The 21,474-nt window shown below is 48.3% G+C and overlaps 1 protein-coding gene across 1 annotated transcript; it reads left to right on the forward strand.

The window, feature by feature from the left end:
- The first annotated feature begins 1,835 nt into the window (after window positions 1-1,835).
- Window positions 1,836-21,442, forward strand: LOC114581947 (dehydrogenase/reductase SDR family member 4-like). The gene is made up of 9 exons (XM_028702676.2): window positions 1,836-1,987; window positions 2,230-2,404; window positions 5,236-5,413; window positions 7,630-7,731; window positions 8,857-8,927; window positions 10,401-10,452; window positions 12,143-12,277; window positions 13,136-13,191; window positions 19,952-21,442. Exons 2-9 carry the CDS (start codon window positions 2,271-2,273, stop codon window positions 20,064-20,066), a joined length of 843 nt encoding a protein of 280 aa, XP_028558509.2. The 5' UTR covers window positions 1,836-1,987; window positions 2,230-2,270; the 3' UTR covers window positions 20,067-21,442.
- The last annotated feature ends 32 nt before the right edge of the window (window positions 21,443-21,474 follow it).

The following is a 21,474-nucleotide window of genomic DNA, read 5'->3' on the forward strand; positions in this document are numbered from 1 at the left end:
TGTCCAGATGACCCCCTAGTGGATGTTTCTTTTAAAACCCTGCTCTTGCAACGAATGGGAAGTACCGGTATTTATTGCATATCTATCAAAGGGTTGTATACAAGTTGATACATCAGCAGGATTCTAAAAAACATTTGCAATAGTCTAATGAAATATAGGGTTATATAATAATAATAATTTATTTGTACCCAGCCACTCTGGGCGGCTTCCAACAAAGACTAAAAATACATTAAAATGTCACACATTAAAAACTTCCCTGAACAGGGCTGCCTTCAGATGTCTTCTAAATGTCAGGTAGTTGTTGTTCTTTTTGACATCTGGTGGGAGGGTGTTCCACAGGGAGGGCGCCACAACCGAGAAGGCCCTCTGCCTGGTTCCCTGTAACTTGGCTTCTCGCAGTGAGGGAACCGCCAGAAGGCCCTCGGAGCTGGACCTCAGTGTCCAGGCAGAACGATGGGGGTGGAGACGCTCCTTCAGGTATACTGGACCGAGGTCGTTTAGGGCTTTAAAGGCCAACACCAACACTTTGAATTGTGCTCAGAAACCTAGACATATGGCAACTAGGGCAAGAAAAATGCTTTGAAAATCCAGAAAAAAACCTTATTTTTATTTGGGAGATGTCCCCACCCCCAAAACACTGAACAACTTTGCCCAGATTTTTACTTTTGGGAATATGGCAACCCTACCATATGTGGCTTTTCGATAAGCATCTCAGGTTGGTGGGATTAGATAGACCTTTGGTTTTGGGTTCTTCCTCCATTTTTATGTAAGAAAGAGTAAGAATTAGGCACAGGACTGCTCAGATAGCACCTGACACGCCTGTTTTCCTCAGTGTGCCAGTAATGGGGTTGTTCCACTGGACTAGAAGAACCAGAGCAGCAACTCATCCAGAGATGCGCAAGGCAGCTGCCCCCTAAGAGGAAAGAAAAAGTGTGTTTTATCTCAGGTCTCAGCATCAAGACCCCCAAATAAGTATCTACTTAGATCTGCTTTTAATTATTATTACTTAACTGCTTAAGCGCCTTATTGACACTTTTTAAACTGCTCACTTTAGAAGCCAGATTTTTAGATTGCCGACACTCTGTGTTTCACAGCTGGTTTTGCACAGCACAATTATTTATTTAGTTGGGGGGCTAAATAAATGAGATGGTTTTGTATGTTTCGTGGTACTTTATGCATTGTGACCTGCTGTTAGTCTCATTGATTATAGTTTAGCGATTCTATATTGTAAATGGTAAGTGTAAACTGTTTAATTATTACTTGCTGATATTTACCTGTAATTTTTCTGTTTACTATTATTTTCTAATGGGTTATTAAACATTGCTTTATTTGCTGTAAGTTGTTTATTTTAAAGTTACTGTGACTTTTTTATTGGATCAGATTGCTGTTATGTGTGCTTTGCTATTACTTTGCTGTCTGTGATGTTGTTTCTTCAGCTTGTAAATCCACCTTGTTTATTAACATAGAAAGGCGGTATACAATTAAAATAATAATAATAATAATAATAATATATTTATACCTCGCCCATCTGGCTGGGCTTCCCCAGCTACTCTGGGCGGCTTCCAAAAAAATATTAAAATACTGTAATACATCAAACATTAAAAGCTTCCCTAAACAGGGCTGCCTTCAGATGTCTTCTAAAAGTCTGGTAGTTGTTGCAGGATGCAAAAAAAAAATTCCCCTTCCCTTCCCGAATTACAGGGAATCCGGCGTGAGCAGAGACTCTTTCAGAGACGCGCCGGGTACCCTCCTCCCGCTTCGGGGAGCCTCACCCGCTGAGTTATCGCGGTGCTAGGAAGGCCTCCTCTCGTTCGCCCCTCCCTCGGGCCCGGCCGCAGCTGTCGGCCGCCAGAGGGCGATCGCGCGCGCTCCCCATTTAAAGCGAAAGTGCTTTAATAGGAAAAGTCCTCCCCCTTCTTAGCCGCCCTCGGTTGCTTAACCGGGCGCTCCCCTTCCTGTTTCTCCCCACGCGGGTAGAGGATCTCAGGTGAGGAGTTGGGGGGCGGGGCGGCGATCCTTTGTTGCAAAGGAGGCGACGCACAGCCGGAAAGCGAGCAAAGGGCAGATTTGATCCCTGATTTGGGCAGGAGCCCAGTGTTGCAATGCAATGCAATGCAATGCAATGGGGTCTGTTGCAATGCAGGCGGTGCTAAGTTAGGGACTCGCGGGGAGGAGGAGAAGAGGCGAGGAGGCTGGATTTGGACCTTCGCCACTTTGGACTTCTTGCAGGCTCCAGAGTCCACGGGAGGCGGGACCCACGCGAGGCCAGGATGTTGCGCGCCCTCGCCAGCTCCGCGCAGCCCAAGCAAGCGCTCGGTCGCCTCCTGAGGATGAACAGCACCGGGGCCAAGGCGCGGGGGACCCTCGCCGACAAGGTGGCCTTGGTGACCGCCTCCACCGAGGGGTAAGCTCCGATGGGGCTCGGCTCCTTTTCTGGAAGGAGTTGCTTTTTTTTTTTGCAGGGGGGATCTGGGTGCCGGCGAGGCAGAAGCACTCTGCGCGCTCTCAGTGGCACTCTTGCCCCGGCGCATCTTTCGCTGGCGGTGGAATTGAGGGAGGGGAAGACTTCACGGCTAATCTCCGACTCGCGTTAAGCCCTCGGGATCGGTTTTGAAGAGGAGACAAAAAGAGGATTCTTGCCGCTGTTCTTAAGGGATAAGTGTGTGTGGTTTTATTGTTGCTGAAGGGGAACCCACCCGAGTTTTAACGGAGATTTTTTAAAACCCTCCAAAGCATCAGTTTGAAAGTCTTGAAGGTAGTGTTTCCTAAAAGCCGCATCCGGCTCTGCTTCTAAAGATCAGTATGCTTAGCATTTTTGTTCTAATCGTGTGTTTTCTTTTCTTTTTTTAAATACATTTATTAAAGTTTTGAATAAACCATACAGACTTCACAATCAACCAAAGAAAAAACACAACATCACAATCATACAAAAACAGAAAGATACAATAAAAAATACAAACAAGGAAAAAAGAAAAAAGATATTAAAAAAAACATAAAAATCCAATTTTTTACTTATTGTTCTTATAGCCTTCTTTTCTGACTTCCTCACACCCCCCCCCTTTTCTGTGTTCCTTTTTACAAACTCATATTCAGCAGTAATTTACCTTCTTTCAAATCTTATTCTGTGTTATACTTTTCAAGCTATTATGTCTCCAATTTTTCCTTTCCTTTTAAATCCATTTTTACATAATCCTTATAGCTTAATCCCTTTGTGTCATATAGTTTACATTTGACATAATATTATTCAATTTTTCCAACCTTATTTCTTTAAAACATTTTATACATCTAATCATGTGTTTTCAATGAACAAAGTTTTGCACCTTCCATTAAGAGTCCTTTCCTGAAAAGGTGAGCAGTTATTTCCCCTGAAAATTACCTGGAGCGTGTGTCTCTTAAGATCATGACTGCAAACGCACCATACATTTAAAGCATGTGTGCATGCACACACCACGAATCCCTGTAGGAACCGGCCCAGGCGTTAGGCAGGCTGAGACCACTGCCTCGGGCAGCAGAGAACAGTGCTGCCACTGGTGCTCATTTTGGGCACAATTGTATCAATTTTGGTCGAGACACACCACCCCTGATCCCTGAAACTGGTTTAAGGATGCTGGGAACTGTAGCTCTGTGAGTAGTAAACTACAGTTCCCAGGAATTGGGGGGGGGGGGGTCGGGTCAGATCTATGGTGCGTACACAGCCCATGGGTTGAAGGTTAAAGACCAAGCTGAGATTTGACCCAAGAGCTTTCAGCAATTAACCAGTGATAAACCCTGTTGAATATAATGGAACTTCTTTCTGAGTAAACATTCACAGGATTAGGCTGTTGGCCACTAAATTACAACCAGCTCTCAATGATTAACTAATTATGGGGGAACATTTTTAAACCACTCCGGAAACTGTAGTTTTGTGTGGGGAGTTGGGGTCGCCTAAGCGCTTGGCAAGGGATGCAGGTGGTGCTGTGGGTTAAACCACAGAGCCTAGGACTTGCCGATCAGAAGGTCGGTGGTTCGAATCCCCACGACGGGGTGAGCTCCCGTTGCTCGGTCCCAGCTCCTGCCAACCTAGCAGTTCGAAAGCACCTCAAAGTGCAAGTAGATAAATAGGTACCACTCCATCGGGAAGGTAAACGGCGTTTCCGTGCGCTGCTCTGGTTAGCCAGAAGCGGCCTAGTCCTGCTGGCCACATGACCCAGAAGCTGTAAGCCGGCTCCCTCGGCCAATAAAGCGAGATGAGCGCCGCAACCCCAGAGTTGGTCATGACTGGACCTAATGGTCAGGGGTCCCTTTACCTTTACCTTTAACATCGCTTGGCACCCTTAACAAACTACAGCTCCCAAGATTCATTGGGAGTTTAACATGGTATCACAGCGGTTTTCAGCGTATGGTGTGAACAGGCCTTAAGATAGAATCATAGAGTTGGAAGGGACCCCGACGGTCCTCTAGACCAACCCCCTTCATTGCAGGAATCTTGCCCAATGTGGGGTTCAAACCCATGATCGTGAAATTAAGGGTCTCATGCTCTGCCAACTGAGCTGTCTGTAAGATTCAGCTGCCAATCCTATGAATTGCAGACATGCACACACACCATGTTGAACTATAGATTGTAATCTCCTCAGGGCAGGGACCTAGACTGATTCTCCGAGTCTTGTGCACATCAATAGTACAGTGGTACCTTGGTTTGCAACTGTTTTAGATTACAACCATGTCAAATCCTGAAGTGTGTGTCCCTTTTTTTGGATTTCAACCCTTTTTATTATTATTATAACCCATTTTTTTCGGAGGCCCCATTGGCGAAAGCGCGCCTTGTGTTACAACCTGTTTTGGTGTACAACCAGACCTCCGGAACAGATTATGGTTGTAAACCAAGGTATCACTGTACTATATAAACAGCAGTAATAAATATATCCAGCTTTGTGCTGAAAACCAGTGTAGGCTTAGGTTCCCAGCTCCTTTTCTGGGGAGACAGTTCCCCCCTCCCTGGTCTCGTTTATTTCCTCAATACAGTCGTACCTCGGGTTACATACGCTTCAGGTTACACACTCAGCTAACACAGAAATAGTGCTTCAGGTTAAGAACTTTGTTTCAGGATGAGAACAGAAATCTCGCTGCAGCAGTGGGAGGCCCCATTAGCTAAAGTGGTGCTTCAGGTTAAGAACAGTTTCAGGTTAAGAACAGACCTCCGGAACGAATTAAGTACTTAACCCGAGGTACCACTGTAAACTTATGCATTCTTGACAGAATTGGCTTAGCAATTGCCCGCCGCCTGGCCCAAGATGGCGCCCACGTGGTTGTGAGCAGCCGCAAGCAAGCCAACGTCGACCGGGCCGTCGCTGAGCTCCAGACGGAGAACCTGAGCGTCTCGGGGTTGGTGTGCCATGTGGGGAAAGCCGAAGACAGACAGCGCCTTATCAACGCGGTGAGAGCCAAGGCTGTCTTGAGGGGGGGGGCATATTTAAAGCACTGTATGATTTCGCCCCAAGGAATCCTGGGAACTGTAGTTTGGAGTGCTGAGCATTTCCCCCCTCAATTAGCTACCCTGGTTTAGCAATTGTTTCTCTGGGAATTGTAGTTCTGTGAGGGGAATTGGGGTCTCTAAGCAATTCGCAGCACCTTTCATAAACTTCAGTTCCCAGGATTCTCTGGGGGAAGCCACGACTGTAGTATCAGAGTGATTTCAAATTATGGCATGGATGCGGCCTGTTTTCTTGTTTATGGTGGCCCGCCTCAGAATGAGAATGGTTTTGAACTGCCCTTCCTTGAAAGAGAGCTAGCCTACCACCCGTCTTCTCCTGCAACGAGCTGCCCCAAGACTCTTGGGTGCCCTCCAGACGGGTGACGGCAAAGCTAACGGCTGCAAGCAGAGTAGGCAGCCTAGAAAACTCCCAGAATCCTCCAGGCAGCCATTTTGTAGGTTTCGCACAGAGGCAGCCTGGCCATGTTGGCCCAGAGAAGCCGAGGCTTGCACAGGAGAACATTTAAAGATTGCACCTTGATTAGTCGAAAGCTTTGTGGATTTTCCCACCCACCCACCGACCTCGGGCACCAAAATCTCTGGGGCTGAGCCTGCCCTACACACTCCCTTTTCTGTTCCTCTTCTCCCCCGTTCCCCAACCAAAGAGGGTCAAGTTTATTTTAAGTTAAATGTATTACGGTATTTTAATATTTTGTTGGAAGCCGTCCAGGGTGGCTAGGGAAGTCCAGCCAGATGGGCGGGGTATAAATAATAAATTATTATTATTATTAATAATTATTATTATTTTATGCTATCCTGAAATTCTCCTCTGCTCTGATTTCAAGAGGGCAAATGGCCTTTCTCTCTGCAACGGGTAGAGCGCCTGCTTCGATCCCATCCAACTCTCAGGAGGAGTTGGACTATACAAGTCTCTCTTTAAAGTGGACTTGCTGACTCTTGTCTCCCAAGGAAAGTGGTACCTCGCGTTACATATGCTTCAGGTTACATGTGTTTCAGGTTACAGACTCCACTAACCCAGAAATAGTACCTCGGGTTAAAAACTTTGCTTCAGGATAAGAACAGAAATCGCACAGCAGCGGTGCGGCGGCAGCGGGAGGCCACATTAGCTAAAGTGGTGTTTCAGGTTAAGAACAGTTTCAGGTTAAGAATGGACCTCCAGAACAAATTAAGTACTTAACCCGAGGTACCACTGTATGGGGAAACAGGAGACCTATAGATTCCCAGGAACGGTGTACCCCTGGTTTGGCTGGCACTGATAAAAGACTCTTTGGTTTCGGAATCAGGGCGAGGTGGCTGTGCCCTCTGACAGCGTACGCATTGTACATTTAATAAAACTCATTTGAAGCATGGGGCTTCTCCTAAAGAATACTGGGAACTGTAGTTTGTTAAGGGTGCTGGGAATTGTAGTGGTCTGGAGGTGGTAAACTACAGCTTCCAGGATTATTATTTTTTGCCACATGCTTTTGTGTGCATGCCTTTTCCAACAGCTCCTATCCAAATATATCTGTCGCTAGACCTGTTTTACGGCTTCTGCTCGCTCCCAGGCAAGGAGAAATTTCATTGCGTTACAAACAGGGCAGCTCTGTGTCAAATCTGCATCCCGTAGGATTGAAATGTTTGTCGAGGGGTGGGGTGCTGCCAAGCGGGATGTTGCGTGTATTATTAACATTGGTTTATTTACTGTATTCAGCTTATAGCGCACCTTTCCTCCTGAAAGGAAACATATTCATAATAAAACAATTTTTCCAAAAAAAAATAAAACTGAAAACACTTAAAAACATCCTAAAAACTGCCACCTCGAGGTCTTTTTCAGCCAACATCTGGTTGGCCACTGTGAAGACTGGGTGCATGGCAGGGGTTGGGCTGGATGACCTTTGGGGGTCCCAACTCTATAATTCTATGGGTCTGTGACTAGAAGGCGCCCCCTCCCTTTGGCCTGAGCCCGGCTGCCAGGCTCTCCTGATGTTCTGTGAAGGGCTTGGTTTTTAAACAGAGATTCCCTGTTTGGGGAAGCTTTTGATGTTTAATAGGTTATTGTATTTTAATATTCCATTGGAAGCCGCCCAGAGTGGCTGGAGAAACCCAGCCAGATGGGCGGGGTATAAATAATAAATATTATTATTATATTCGTAGTGCTCATTCTGTGCCTTGTGCTGCAGGCCCTGGAGCGCCACGGAGGAATTGACATACTGGTCTCCAACGCGGCAGTGAATCCCTTTTTTGGCTCCACTCTGGATGCCACAGAAGAAGTCTGGGACAAGGTAAGGGGTTCGGGGCAGGCGGAGGGAAAGGACTGAGGTGCTGAGGATGAGCCCCTCAGGGCAGCAAAGGGGCACGAGCTCAGCCAGTGGAGTGAAGCGGCACAGTTGGCATAGAGCAGAGGCTTCTGGGAAACACAGTGTTGCTCGAACCAAGGCTGGGATGCAGGAAGCTGCCTCATGTCGGGTCCCATCCATTCACACTCGCTCTCAGCTTAAGCCTACTTTGCAGGGCTGCTGTGAGGGTGAAATGGGGAGGAGAGCTATGTGCCTTGAGTTCCGTGGAGGGGAAGGCTGTGTGTAGTAAATAATAATAATAATAATAATAATAATAATAATAATAATAATAATAATAAAGGTAAAGGGACCCCTGACCATTAGGTCCTGTCACAGACGACTCTGGGGTTGCGGCGCTCATCTCGCTGTATTGGCCGAGGGAGCCGGCATACAGCTTCCGGGTCATGTGGCCAGCATGACTAAGCCGCGTCTGGCAAACCAGAGCAGCGCACGGAAACACCATTTACCCTCCTGCAGGAGCAGTTCCTATTTATCTACATGCACTTTTGACATGCTTTCAAACTGCTAGGTTGGCAGGAGCAGGGACCGAGCAACGGGAGCTCACCCCGTCGTGGGGATTCGAACCGCCGACCTTCTGATCGGCAAGTCCTAGGCTCTGTGGTTTAACCCACAGCGCCACCTGCGTCCCTCATCTTAAGTTAGACACAGATTAATCCTGCTTTTCTATAACCTCCATTTTTCTCTCCTTTCTCTCCCTTGCCACCCGCATCCAATAAATAAATAAATAAATCCTGGTACTCCATTGCCCTGCGGGGGACTGGATGGCCAGTTCATCCCTCCTGATCAGGGAGAGACGGCCTCTCTCAGCTCCTTGTTTCAGAGAGCAGGGTGGGTGTATGAAGTATGGTTGTGAATTTTTTCTTGATTTTATTGCCTTTAGCTTCCTGTAAACCCGCTTTGAGGGTTTTGTTGTTGTTGTTTTTACAGCCAAGCGATATATAAATTATACGAAAACAATGAAGGGGGAAAGTGATTAGGCAATGGGTGGGAGAGTTTAGCAAGCGACGGGTTTTGAAAAGCCTTTTCCTCCTCTCTTTTATCTTCAATTAGATTTTCGACATCAACGTGAAGGCCGCAGCCCTGCTGATCAAACTGGCCGTACCTCACATGGAGAAAAGGGGGTGAGTCCCGGATTATTGTGCTTGCGTGTTGCGGAAGAGGCAACTTGGCGGCTGGGCAAGGGGTCTTCTGTGGCAACGATAAAATTCTTGTCTATATTCTGGTCCCCGATTAAGCAGATAACTACGAAGATCTCCTTGCAAGTCCACCTCTTCTGTGGTGAGCTTGTCACGCTCCGTGTCGCACTTCATGTCTGCTTCAAGTTTCTGGTCCTCATTGTGAAACTTCCCACTTCTGTAGCCCTTCCTGTGTCCACCCACCTTCTGTTGATGGTGAAAGGCCTCCATTCTGTTGACCTGTGGGATGTCACAGTCCGGTCTACAGGCAATCCAAGTCCCAGCTGAGGACGTCAAGACCGGGGGCAACATGGCGGGGTGGGAGCAGGAACGAGAGTCCAGAAGCCAGAGGTCCGAGGGTCAGGAAGCAAGAAGCTAAATGCAGCAAGGCAGGAAACAAGTTGCTGTGGCAAAGAGCCGAAAGGAAATGCTGACCTTATATCCTTTCCCAGCTCTTGCCACCAGGTGCAGTGAGTTACCAAGCGGCCTCACCTGTGCGGCCACACCTTGCCTCTCCAGAACAAACTTAGGAAGGCCCCAGTCCTGCGAAGCCCTACTGGTCACAGGACCTGGCTCCTGCACGTACTCCTGACATGGGACTTGCGGAGAAGGTTGCCTTTCATAAAGGCGGGCCAGAAGCCATTCAGTGGCTTGGCCACTGATATTTGGGGGGAACGATGGGGCACATCTGAGGAATTATTGGGGGGGAGGGAGTCGGTAGCCCTTTATCTGGTAGAGTTGAGGCCATGTTGCTAGACCTCATGGCCAGCACCCTTGTTTGAGACTTTTTCAGTCCCTCTGTGGGTTCAGGGAACAGTAACCACCAACCATTTTCTCAGGTGATGTTGTTTAGTCGTGTCTGACTCTTCATGACCCCCTGGACCAGAGCCCGCCAGGCCCTCCTGTCTTCCACTGCCTCCCGCAGTTTGGTCAAACTCACGTTGGTAGCTTCAAGAACACTGTCCCACCATCTCGTCCTCTGTCGTCCCCTTCTCCTTGTGCCCTCCATCTTTCCCAACATCAAGGTCTTTTCCAGGGAGTCTTCTCTTCTCATGAGGTGGCCAAAGGACTGGAGCCTCAGCTTCACGATCTGTCCTTCCAGTGAGCACTCAGGGCTGATTTCCTTAAGAATGGATAGGTTTGATTTCTCAGGTGATAATGGACCCCAAAGCAGTCAGTGAGTTACGTGGCGGAGAACCCAAGACTCACTGATCCATGACCAACACTTGAACCACAAGCAACTTTTCTGAGGTGAACTCCACCCCTCTTCCTGGTCCTGACACCTTCACCCTTCCTCAGGGCTCACTTCTGCAGCCGAATTTTCCTTTCAGATATCCACCTCACCTTACGTGGTCCCCATCATGACTCTTCTCAGCCTCCATCCTCATTCGCTCTTGTTAACCTGCTTTTTTCTTACAGAGGCGGCTCCATCGTTATCGTCTCCTCCATTGCAGCTTATTCCCCGTTTCCGGTGAGTCAGCTGTTTTCCATTCCTCTGCCAATGTTGTCCTTGTCCTTCTGGGTCTAGACCTTCCCCATCCCTTCCTGTAGTAAGAACATTAGGAGATCTAATCCGGCGTCCTATTCTCACAGTGACCAACCAGATGCGCCAATAGGAAATGGGTCACAATATAGATTTTAACCTCTGGGGAAAACTCTGGAAAAATGACTTGAAGTTTACAGCATCTTGTTCTTTGAAGGAGAACTACCTGAAAATTATTTACAGATGGTGTTGAACTCCGAGTAGGCTTGCTAAGATGTATAAGACTGAATCAGATAAGTGCTGGAGATGCAAAGAGGTGGAGGAAATGTTCTTTCTTATGTGGTGGACTTGTAAAATGGTAAAAGAGTACCGGGAAATGATCCATAACGAATTGAAAACAATGTTTAAAAGTACTTCCCCACCCCCAAAAACAGACAGAGTCCTTTCTGTTGGGGATAGTTCAGACTGAAATTCCCAGGTGTCAAAAAAGGTTATTTATGTATGCCACTACTGTGGCCTGTGTTTTGTTAGCCCAAAAATGTAAAACGGGTGAGGTCCCAACTAAAGAAGAATGGCAACTTAAGTTGACAGAATGTCAAAACAAAAAAATTCCTTCCAGTAGCACCTTAAAGACCAACTAAGTTAGTTCTTGGTATGAGCTTTCGTGTGCATGCACACTTCTTCTGTTTTGACTATGGCAGACCAACACAGCTACCTATCTGTAACTTGACAGAATGTGCGCAACTCGCAGACTTAACATATAGAATAAGAGAACAAGAAGAACATACGTTTAGAGAAGATTGGAAAACGTTTATTGAATATATGGGAAATGACTGTGTACAGCTGAAAACGCTGGCAGCATTAAGATAAATTCAACAGTGTAAGTTAGTTATGATGGTTGTTATAATGGAAAACTGAAGTTTCTGTAAAATATGCAGGGATTTATGATATGTAAAATGAACCACGGAAAGAGAGGAAGGGAAGTCACTGGTATCTTAAGATGAATGCTTTAAATTGTAAAACAGAAAATTTAATAAAAATTATATATTAAAAAATGCAAGCAGGACATCAGTTCACCAACGCCATCCACTCTTGCCATTCCCAGCAACTGGTTTCAACTCAGGAATGGCTCTGCCAAGCTGGAGCTATTGCTAGTAAACATTGATGGCCTTACCCTCCCTGAATTTTGAAAGCCGTCCACATTGATGGCCTACATCCCTTCCCCAAGGAAGAGGACAGAAGTTGCGGTGCAACAACATCTGGGTGCCCATGGTTGAAGACTGCTGCCTTAGGGGGACGCTGGCACCTTGTCTTCCATCTGCACTTTTCAGCTACCAGGAACATTGAACTTACCTACCTTTTCTTCTTGAACTTACCAAAAAAAAACCAAGAAAAAACAAAAATTGAGTCAAGAAGTTGTAAAGTAAAATCTGACACTGCAAGTTCACTTTATTTTAGATAGCTTATAAGTTTTCGTGGCACTTCGTAAGTAGTAGTCTTATTCTCACAAACCTGATAAATGGTGAAAAATTGTTTTTGAACAAGAATATTGTATGAATAATTGTCGCCTATGTGCTGTATGGGTTACACAGTCATTATTTACGGCACAGGTTGTACTTCTTCAGCCTTAGGGGTGGGACGGTCTTGTCAGCCCCCTGAAATCTCTTCCTCCTCTTAGGGCTTGGGCCCCTACAACGTCAGCAAGACAGCACTCCTGGGCCTCACACACAACCTGGCTTCCGAACTCGGCCCCAGAAACATCCGTATCAACGCACTGGCCCCCGGCCTGATCCGCACCAAGTTCAGCTCAGCTGTGAGTATCGGGGAAGCTGAGGACAGAGGTGCCTCCTGTGTTTGTTTATCCCCTACCTTTCTTCCGCCACCACGGAACCCATGCTGCAGTGTGTGTGCGTGCTTCTCGCGAGAGATCCTGCCCACCCTTTGCGATCTTTCACATGCCCCACCTTTACCTGAGGTACCCCTGGCTGGGGCATGGGGGGCGGGGAGAGAGAGAGAGCCATCTTGTGTGTCAGTGACCAGTTTTTGGAACTCCCTGGAAAGATTATAACCACATTTATTACCAACTGCTCATCAGCTGTTCCCAGGCTGGGTTGCAACAGTTAAAAATGTAAAACAGTCAGAACAGATCACAATCGCAGGAGTAGGGTGGGTTCTGAAAACAATCGTTTCAAGTGTCAAAGGCCGAGGTGAAGAGGTCTGTTCCACTTCATTCCACCTGACAAGATATTCCTGTTTCTTGGGGTTTTTAATGAGATTCTTTATCTGCTCCTTCTGTCTGTTTTAATTTTCTGGTTTTTTATTTATTTTATTCTATAATGTATTATTTTTTAAAGCGTTTCACTTGCACCCTACCCTCTGACGGCATAGATTTCAACGGGAGCGAGGTGTAACTAACTGCAGCTCTGATCTTATACACACTTAAAACTGGGAGTGAGCCTCGTTGAATTCGGGCTGGACTTGGACTCCCACGAAGACAGAAATGTTTAGAGCAGTGCTGTCTGTCTGAATCCAACCCAAAGTCAACAGAAGTTGAAATCTGTCGTAATTGGGCTGGCTTTTTATTTTTTTTATATGTCTTCACCTACAGGCACAAATTCAGGGTATTGGTTTTATCATAGAGGCAAACTGACAGGGCATTTTCTCTTTCCAGCTCTGGCAGGACAAAACCATGGGGGACAAATTGATGGAAACCATGAGGATACGGAGGTAACATTCACTACACAAACAAACACCCCACCGGTCAGCAGGTCTGTGGGCCAGCTATGGGCCACAAACGGAATCTGAGGGGACTGTACCACATCACTTGAATCGGCCGCAGGGCCCTGAGGCCCATTTAAAAGAAGCCCCTCGCCCACCCACTAATGACAAGCCCATCCCAGCCATTGTCTCTGGAGCCTGCCTTCTAACCACAGGGGCGGTGAACCATTTTGGCCTCACCCACCTGACATATGCAACATCATTTGTGGGCAGGTTAAAAGGGGGGGCTGGGCCAGGTGTGATTGACAGGCAGGTAGCTGCGCCCCCTTCTCAGATCCTGCTCTCCAGTGGGGCAGGATGCAGAGGGGCTGGGCTGCTGGGGAGATACCATTCCCCACTCTTGTTCTAGGAATTCTGCAGGTGGCACTGTGGTCTAAACCACTGAGCCTCTTGGGCTTGCCCATCAGAAGTTCGGCGGTTCGAATCCCCGTGACGGGGTGAACTCCCATTGCTCTGTGCCAGCTCCTGCCAACCTGGCAGTTCGAAAGCACACCAGTGCAAGTAGATAAATAGGCAAGAAAATAAATGGCATTTTCATGTGCCCTGGTTTCTGTCACGGTGTCCCGTTGCACCAGAAGCGGTTTAGTCCTGCTGGGCATATGACCTGAAAAGCTGTCTGTGGACAAATGCCAGCTGCCTCGGCCTGAAAGCGAGACCAGTGCTGCAACCCTATAGTTGCCTTTGACTGGGCGTAACCGTCCAGGGGTCCTTTACCTTCTACCTTTTTTTTCTAGTGGAATGCATCTGAGGAATGGGGCTTAGTTGTGTCGGAGGGGGTCTGATCTGTATGCAAAAAGACTCAGTTCTGGTCTCTGGTGTCTCTCTAGGTTTATTTATTTATTGGGTTTATATGCCACCCTTCATCAAAAGATCTTGGGGAGGTTCAGATGATTTAAAAACAAAACCCAAGATAAAAGCACTAGTAAATAATCAAAAGCAACAAAACCCCACCTCCCACAAACTCATTTAAAAGCCTGTAGAATATTAAACAGCCAAAGGCATGGTTGAAAAGGAATGGGGGGGGGGGGTTGCCTGGTGCCTAAAGGTGTATAATGAAGGCAACAGGCGAACCTCCCTGGGGAGAGCATCTCACAAGCGGGGAGCCACCACAGAGAAGGCCCGTTCTTGTACAGTGGTACCACGGGTTACATACGCTTCAGGTTACATACGCTGCAGGTTACAGACTCCGCTAACCCAGAAATAGTGCTTCAGGTTAAGAACTTTGCTTCAGAATAAGAACAGAAATCGCCCTCCGGCGGTGCAGTGGCAGCAGGAGGCCCCATTAGCTAAAGTGGTGCTTCAGGTTAAGAACAGTTTCAGGTTAAGAACGGACCTCCGAAACGAATTAAGTACTTAACCCGAGGTACCACTGTATTGCTGCCCTCTAGACCTCTCACGGAGGAGCCACATGAAGAAGGGCCTCAGAAGATGAACACAAGAGTCTGGGTCAGTTTATATGGGGAGAGGCGGTCCTTGAGGTATTGCGGTCCTGAGCCGTTCGGCGTCCGTTAGTGGCAGAGTTGGGGAACCGTTCTCAAACCGAGAGCCACATTCTTTTGTGGAGAGCTTTCCGGGGCCTATCGTGGGTGGGGCCCCAGCTGGCGCACTCGGGTGCACATAGCACACCGCTGCATGCAGAATGTGCTGTACATCCAAAACCACTTCATCCTGAGTCAGACCTATAGGGGTCCACCTAGTTCAGTATTGTCAACTCTGGCTGGCAGCCGCTCTCCTGGATTTCAGTCCAGGAACATTCATTCCCAGCCCTATCTGGAGGTTCGGTATGAAAGCGAGTGACAAAATGTTAATACATTGTGAGATCTTTATTATTATTATTATTTAACCAGCTTACGAGAAGCCTAAAAACCTTGATTTGTGTTCAGAGCGGTGGGGGGGGGGTGCTCTGCTGCCAAACTACAGCCCCTCCCCAGACGCACGGATTCACTCGCTTCCTGCCACCACCCCAAACCCACAGCACTAAAGACTGGGGAAAAGGCTATAAATGCCTGGAAGTGGGTGGCGGGGATGATTTTCACGCAGAGCACAGTTTGGCAAAGGAGGTTTAACCCTTCCCTCCTTTCCCCAGCTGCACTCTCTGCGAGTATCACAGAAACCCGCCTGCTGCAAACTCGGAGCCATTAGGTTTTTTGGGGGGAAAGTCTTCTACAAAAACCAGTTTTTTGCAAGCCTAATTGCAACGTGGAACTGGGGGGCCGGGCGGTTACTGGTGTGTGTGGGGGTGTCACAGTGCATGGGGTGTGGAGGTTTAACCCTTTCCTCCACAGCAATGAACTCCACCCTACGTAAAGGTAAAGGGACCCCTGACCATTAGGTCCAGTCGTGGCCGACTCTGGGGTTGCGGCGCTCGTTTTGCTTTATTGGCCGAGGGAGCCGGCGTACAGCTTCCGGGTCATGTGGCCAGCATGACTAAGCCGCTTCTGGCGAACCAGAGCAGCGCACGGAAACGCCGTTTACCTTCCCGCTGGAGTGGTACCTATTTATCTACTTGCACTTTGATGTGCTTTCGAACTGCTAGGTTGGCAGGAGCAGGGACCGAGCAATGGGAGCTCAGCCGTCGCGGGGATTCAAACCGCCGACCTTCTGATCGGCAAGTCCTAGGCTCTGTGGTTTAACCCGCAGCGCCACCCGCGGCACTCCACCCTACCCACCCACAAAAAGAACCCCAACACGCACACACTGCAATTATGCTTGAAGAGAGCCCCTGTTTTGGAGCCCTCTTGCCTGCTCCCGCCTCCCAACCCTTGGAGAGCTGCTGCCGCCTAGAGTAGACAACACTGAGCAAGATGGATGTGGAATAAGGCCCCGCAGTGTCCCACCGGGTGGCTTAAGCAGCTCTAGCTAGGCCTGAGTCCTGGCGCAACCTGCAGGCCATTTATTTATTAAATATCTATACCACCTGTGATCTGAGGATCAAAGGGCAGTTTACAATATAAAAACATAAAAAGTACATGACGTAACAAGCAGCAGTTTTTTTAAGAAAACAAAAACCCTGCAAGGTTTGAAAGGCCATAGATTGGCTACTTAAACAAAGATCTGGGAGAAAAGCCAGGGTATGTAAGGAAGGTGCCAGGCAGGCCTTCCTGGGGAGAGCATCCCACAAGCAGGGAGCCACCGCAGAAAAAGCCCGTTCTCATGTTGCTTCCCTCCAGACCTCTCACAGAGGAGGCACGCAAAGAAAGAGCCTCAGAGGATAATTTCAGGGTCATATGGGGAGAGGTGCCCCTTCCTCGTATGGGCTCTTGGTGCTGGCAACTGTGGTGTGAGAGGCAGGAGTCGCAGGCCAGGGAATGGGGTTGCAGGAGTTTGACACTATAGGTGGTGCTGTCACCCAGGCAAATTCATCTGGGAGCTGACAGCCACCCGGCGGACTCTAGAATGGCCAGACAGATTTGAGGCTTGTCGAAGAAGAACAGGAGGAGATCTCTGTAGCTGGATCAGGCCAATGGCCCACCTCGCCCCTGATCTTACAGTGGCCATCCTGATTCCCCTAGGGGAAACTTGCAAGCAGGACGTGAGTGCTGCGACAGTCTCCCCACTTGCAATTTTCAGCGTTTGGATTTGATATCCTGCTTTATCACTAGCCTAAGGCAGTGTTCCCCAACCTTGTGCCTCCAGCTGTTTTTGGACTACAATTCCCATCATCCTTGACCACTGGTCTTGCTAGTGAGGGATGATGGGAGTTGTAGTCCAAAAACAGCTGGAGGCCCAAGGTTGGGGAACACTGCCCTAAGGAGTCCGAGTGGGACACGGGTGGCGCTGTGGGTTAAACCACAGAGCCTAGGACTTGCCAATCAGAAGGTCGGCAGTTTGAATCCCCGCGATAGGGTGAGCTCCTATTGCTCAGTCCCTGCTCCTGCCAACCTAGCAGTTTGAAAGCATGTCAAGTGCAAGTAGATAAATAGGTACCGCTCCGGCGGGAAGGTAAACGGCGTTTCCGTGTGCTGCTCTGGTTCGCCAGAAGCGGCTTAGTCATGCTGGCTACATGACCCGGAAGCTGTACGCCGGCTCCCTCGGCCAATAAAGCGAGATGAGCGCCGCAACCCCCGAGTCGGCCACGACTGGACCTAATGGTCAGGGGTCCCTTTACCCTTTTTAAGGAATCTCAAAGCGGCTAGCGTTCTACTTTCCCTTCCTCCCTCACAACAAACTGAGGGGTGAGTGAGGCTGAGAGACTTCAAAGAAGTGTGACTAGCCCAAGGTCACCCAGCAGCTTCATGGGGAGGAGCGGAGAATCGAACCCGGTTCACCAGATTACCAGTCTACCGCTCTTAACCACTACACCACACTGTCTCTTTTTGCCTCCAAACGTGTGGTGGAGCATAGCCGTTCCAGTTGGTAGCCATTGATCGCCTTATTCTCCCCATGAATTTGTCTCATTGCTGGCATCCATCTGTCTCGAAAGACAATGGAGTGTGCCTCCGTGGGCAGAGTCGAACCACTGGAGAATCGCAACACCCGCTGTGGCTCCAGAGACTTGTAACTGCTGCCTCCTGAATTGTTTTTGCTGCGCTAGCAGCAACCAAAATGGCCTCTCTGGGGCGCAGGCTTGGGTGGTATGTCAGGGGGTCCTGGCCTGCCCAGACAACAAGACCCCCCCCCCCTTTCAGCCTGGCTAATGTGGTCCAAAGGAAAGCAGAGCAATAAGTTTGCTAGCAGCCTGGTTGCAGAAGTTGCCGGAAGGAGGTGTACAAGGCGCCATCCAACCCCCTTAGGAACTGCAATCCAGATTTGTGTAGGGTTTACTCCTTAGCCTTTTCTTCTCCTGAAGATATCCCACAGGGCCGCGGGTAATGAATTTTGTCTAATCCTCTTTATTAGCTATTCAAATGGGTGGCCGTCGCCACCTCTTGCGGGCAGGGGGCAAAATTTCAAAGTTTAACTGTTCATTGTGAGAAAAAGTAATTCCTTTTGCCTGGCTGTGAAGCTAGCAATATTCAGCTATGTTGGATGGTCGCCAATTCTAGTATTATGAGTGAGGGAGAAAAACATTTCTCTCTCCGTTTTTTTCAAACCATGCATAATTTTTATACACGTCTATCATCTCTCCTCCCCACCACCCTGACACACCTTTAAGCAAACTAAAAAGGCCCAAATGTGGCCTCAGTTTTCCCCCTTGACTTGAACCCAGGTGCGAAAGACATAACATTTTGAATTAAAGATCACGGCACCCTTAAAAACATCCTCAGCTTAGAGGTAACCAAGACTGAACAGTTCTTTCTTCCAACAAAGTTCTCTCTGCTGCTTAGTGTCTGACTAGTTCCTGGGAGACCAGGGTTCAAATAATTAAACTCACTGAGTGATCTTAGGCCAGTTATTCCCTCTCAGTCTAACCTACCTCACAGGGTTGTTAAAATGGGGAGGGGGAGAAGAACTTTGAGCTTCTTGGAGGTAGGATGCAAATGTAACTAATAAATTAATTGGGAACCCCATGGGCCGGGATTACAAACTTCATTCCACTCACAACTGAAACGTCTCCTCAGGCCTTGAGGATTTAGAATAACCTGACTGTGTGCGTGGAGTACTTAGCAATCTTACTATGCTTTCATTTTTAAAATTTTATTTCTGTGTTCTGCTTGGCCCACTGCGCATGTGCACATGCATGCTTCCTGCCCCCCCAAATGCGCCCCAGCGCATTTGCGCATTGGTTTAAACAGTGCACGAAAAGCAAGCATCGTTATTGCATCAGGGTTCTCAGGCGCTTTAGTTGCCTAATTAAAAAAAAAAAGAGGGGAGAGAGAAAAGAAGCAAACTGACAACTGCAGAAAATTGCACATGTGGCAATTGTGGAATTGCTTCTGGAAATTCTCCAGGTTACGCAGGAAGGCAGGCAGAGCAGAGCAGTGGTTGTGATGCAGAAACTTACAGAATGATAATGAAATGGAACGAGGGACATCCGAGCGTCCCAAGACTTGAGAGTGATCTGTCAGCTCCAGCCTCGGTCGTTCTGTGTTGAACAGCAAAGAAATCCAGGCCTGGATTAGGGGTTGGTTACCCACAGGCCTTGTTGGCACCATCTTCTTCCTCTTACCTAGATTCACCTTTCCTCCTCCTGCCTCCAATTCCTCGGCCTCATCTCCTTTCCCCACCGGGCTCTGCCCATAGCTGTCAAGCGTCCCTTATTTGGCGGGACAGTCCCTTATCCCAGCGCCATGTCCCGCTGCTGTCCCTTATTGATGACGTCCCTTAAATAAGCTACTGAAGGTAATGGGGCCCTTTCTATGTCCAGCTGTCCTTTGTCAACAACAAATTGTTGCTGTTTTTTTTTGCGTTGAATATATGCTATATGGTAATTTATGGACCTAATAGGTATCTAAAGCCATTTGCACGCAACAAAATATGTATTTTATCAAAGTAATTGTTGATCCCTTATTTTGGCTGCTGATCCCTTATTTTCAAATCTGTAAGTTGACAGCTATGGCTCTGCCTCCTCCTTTTCCCCGGCCCTGCCCTTGGACAACAGCTATATTCTGCCTCCACTGTCAAGAGGCCACAGAAAACCACTGCAGGCGTCCTAAAAGGCATCAGGTTGGGCACTGTGAGAACAGAATGCAGGACTAGATGGGCCCTGGGCCTGATCCTGCATGCTCATTTCATGTCCCTCCAACTAAGCCCCATCCTTTCTTTGCCTTGCTTCCACCAGGAATGCCCGCTAACCGGACTCTTTCCCTTTCCTCCCTCTCTTCCTCAGGATCGGAGAGCCGACGGACTGCTCTGGCATAGTCTCCTTCCTCTGTTCCCCGGACGCCGACTACATCACAGGGGAGACCGTGGTGGTGGCTGGGGGGGCCCCATCCCGTCTCTGATGGAATGGGGGGGGGGTCCGGCCTGCCTTCCTACTCAGCCATGTGAAAGACCAGATGGATGGTTTCGCATTGCCCACTATGCACCCCAGGAATAAAGATGTGGGGATGTTGACTGAGGGGGGAGGGGGTGTTTGGCTACTGGAAGTGGGGAGCACAGTTGCTCCCCCAGAGGGGAGATGACAGGGCGAGACACAGACGTCCCTCCCAGTAAATGGGAAGATGGCAAGGGGGAAATTGATCTCGGGGTCTCATTTGAGATCGTATGTGTTTTTTAAAAATACCGTATTTTTTGCTCTATAAGACTCACTTTTTCCCTCCTAAAAAGTAAGGGGAAATGTGTGTGCGTCTTATGGGGCGAATGCAGGCTGCACAGCTATCCCAGAAGCCAGAACAGCAAGAGGGATTGCTGCTTTCGCTGCACAGCGATCCCTCTTGCTGTTCTGGCTTCTGAGATTCAGAATATTTTTTTTCTTGTTTTTCTCCTCCAAAAACTAGGTGCGTCTTGTGGGGTATGATGGTGGTAATTATGATTGGTTTATTACCCACCCTTCACCCTAAGGTCCCAGGGTGGTTCACAATGATTTAAATGAATTAAAACAAATTAAAGGGAGTTATAGGGACACAGTCCATCCCTGGTCCAGGCTTGTTGGAAGAAGTTTTGGTATCATCTAGATCAGTGTTTCCCAACCTTGGGCCTCCAGCTGTTTTTGGACTACAACTCCCATCATCCCTAGCTAGCAAGACCAGTGGTCAGGGATGATGGGAATTGTAGTTCAAAAACAGCTGGAGGCCCAAGGTTGGGAAACACTGATCTAGATCAGTGTTTCTCAAACTTGGGTCTCCAGGTGCTTTGGGGCTACAGTTCCCACCATCCCTGACCATTGTTCCTTCTAACTAGGGATGATGGGAGTTGTAGTCCAAAAACAGCTGGAGACCCACTAATCTCTATGAAGTTCATCAGGTAGCACAGTTCCCATTGGGATGGGGAATGACCCAAAGCAGTCTTTTCCAACCTGGGCTCTCCAGATGTTTTTGGACTACAACTCCCATCAGCCTCTGCTGGCCGGGGCTGATGGGAGGTGTAGTCCAAAAGCATATGGAGGGGCCCAGGTTGGCAAAACCGGGCCCTACAGCCTACAAATGCTTCCCTGTGTAACTGGGGGTCCTTCTGGAAGAACAAAAATCTCGAGAACTGGGAGAGGTGTCTGTGTGCGTATATTATGGATTTTAGGGGTCACTTTTGCAGGAAAGTATTGGGGCGCAGGAAGTCTTTTGCGAGGGGAGGGTCAGGTCTGTGGCGATTTCCCGCCTGTTCGTTTCCCAGTGTGCCTTATTTTTATGCTGACTTTCACAATAAAGGTGTGTCTCTGACTGAATCCTTTTGTGGGCGCCTCTGTTTGTGCGGGGG

This window comes from Podarcis muralis, chromosome 13, assembly GCF_964188315.1.
Source record: "Podarcis muralis chromosome 13, rPodMur119.hap1.1, whole genome shotgun sequence".
Taxonomy (NCBI): domain Eukaryota; kingdom Metazoa; phylum Chordata; class Lepidosauria; order Squamata; family Lacertidae; genus Podarcis; species Podarcis muralis.

What these genes read in the sequence shown, in the direction of transcription:
- LOC114581947 (XM_028702676.2), top strand. Translation starts at nt 2,271, where the DNA reads ATGTTGCGCGCCCTCGCCAGCTCCGCGCAGCCCAAGCAAGCGCTCGGT. An exon ending in CAGAAGAAGTCTGGGACAAG is followed by an intron (nt 7,732 to 8,856) that starts GTAAGGGGTTCG and finishes ATCTTCAATTAG; the next exon opens with ATTTTCGACATCAACGTGAA. An exon ending in CCTCACATGGAGAAAAGGGG is followed by an intron (nt 8,928 to 10,400) that starts GTGAGTCCCGGA and finishes TTTTTCTTACAG; the next exon opens with AGGCGGCTCCATCGTTATCG.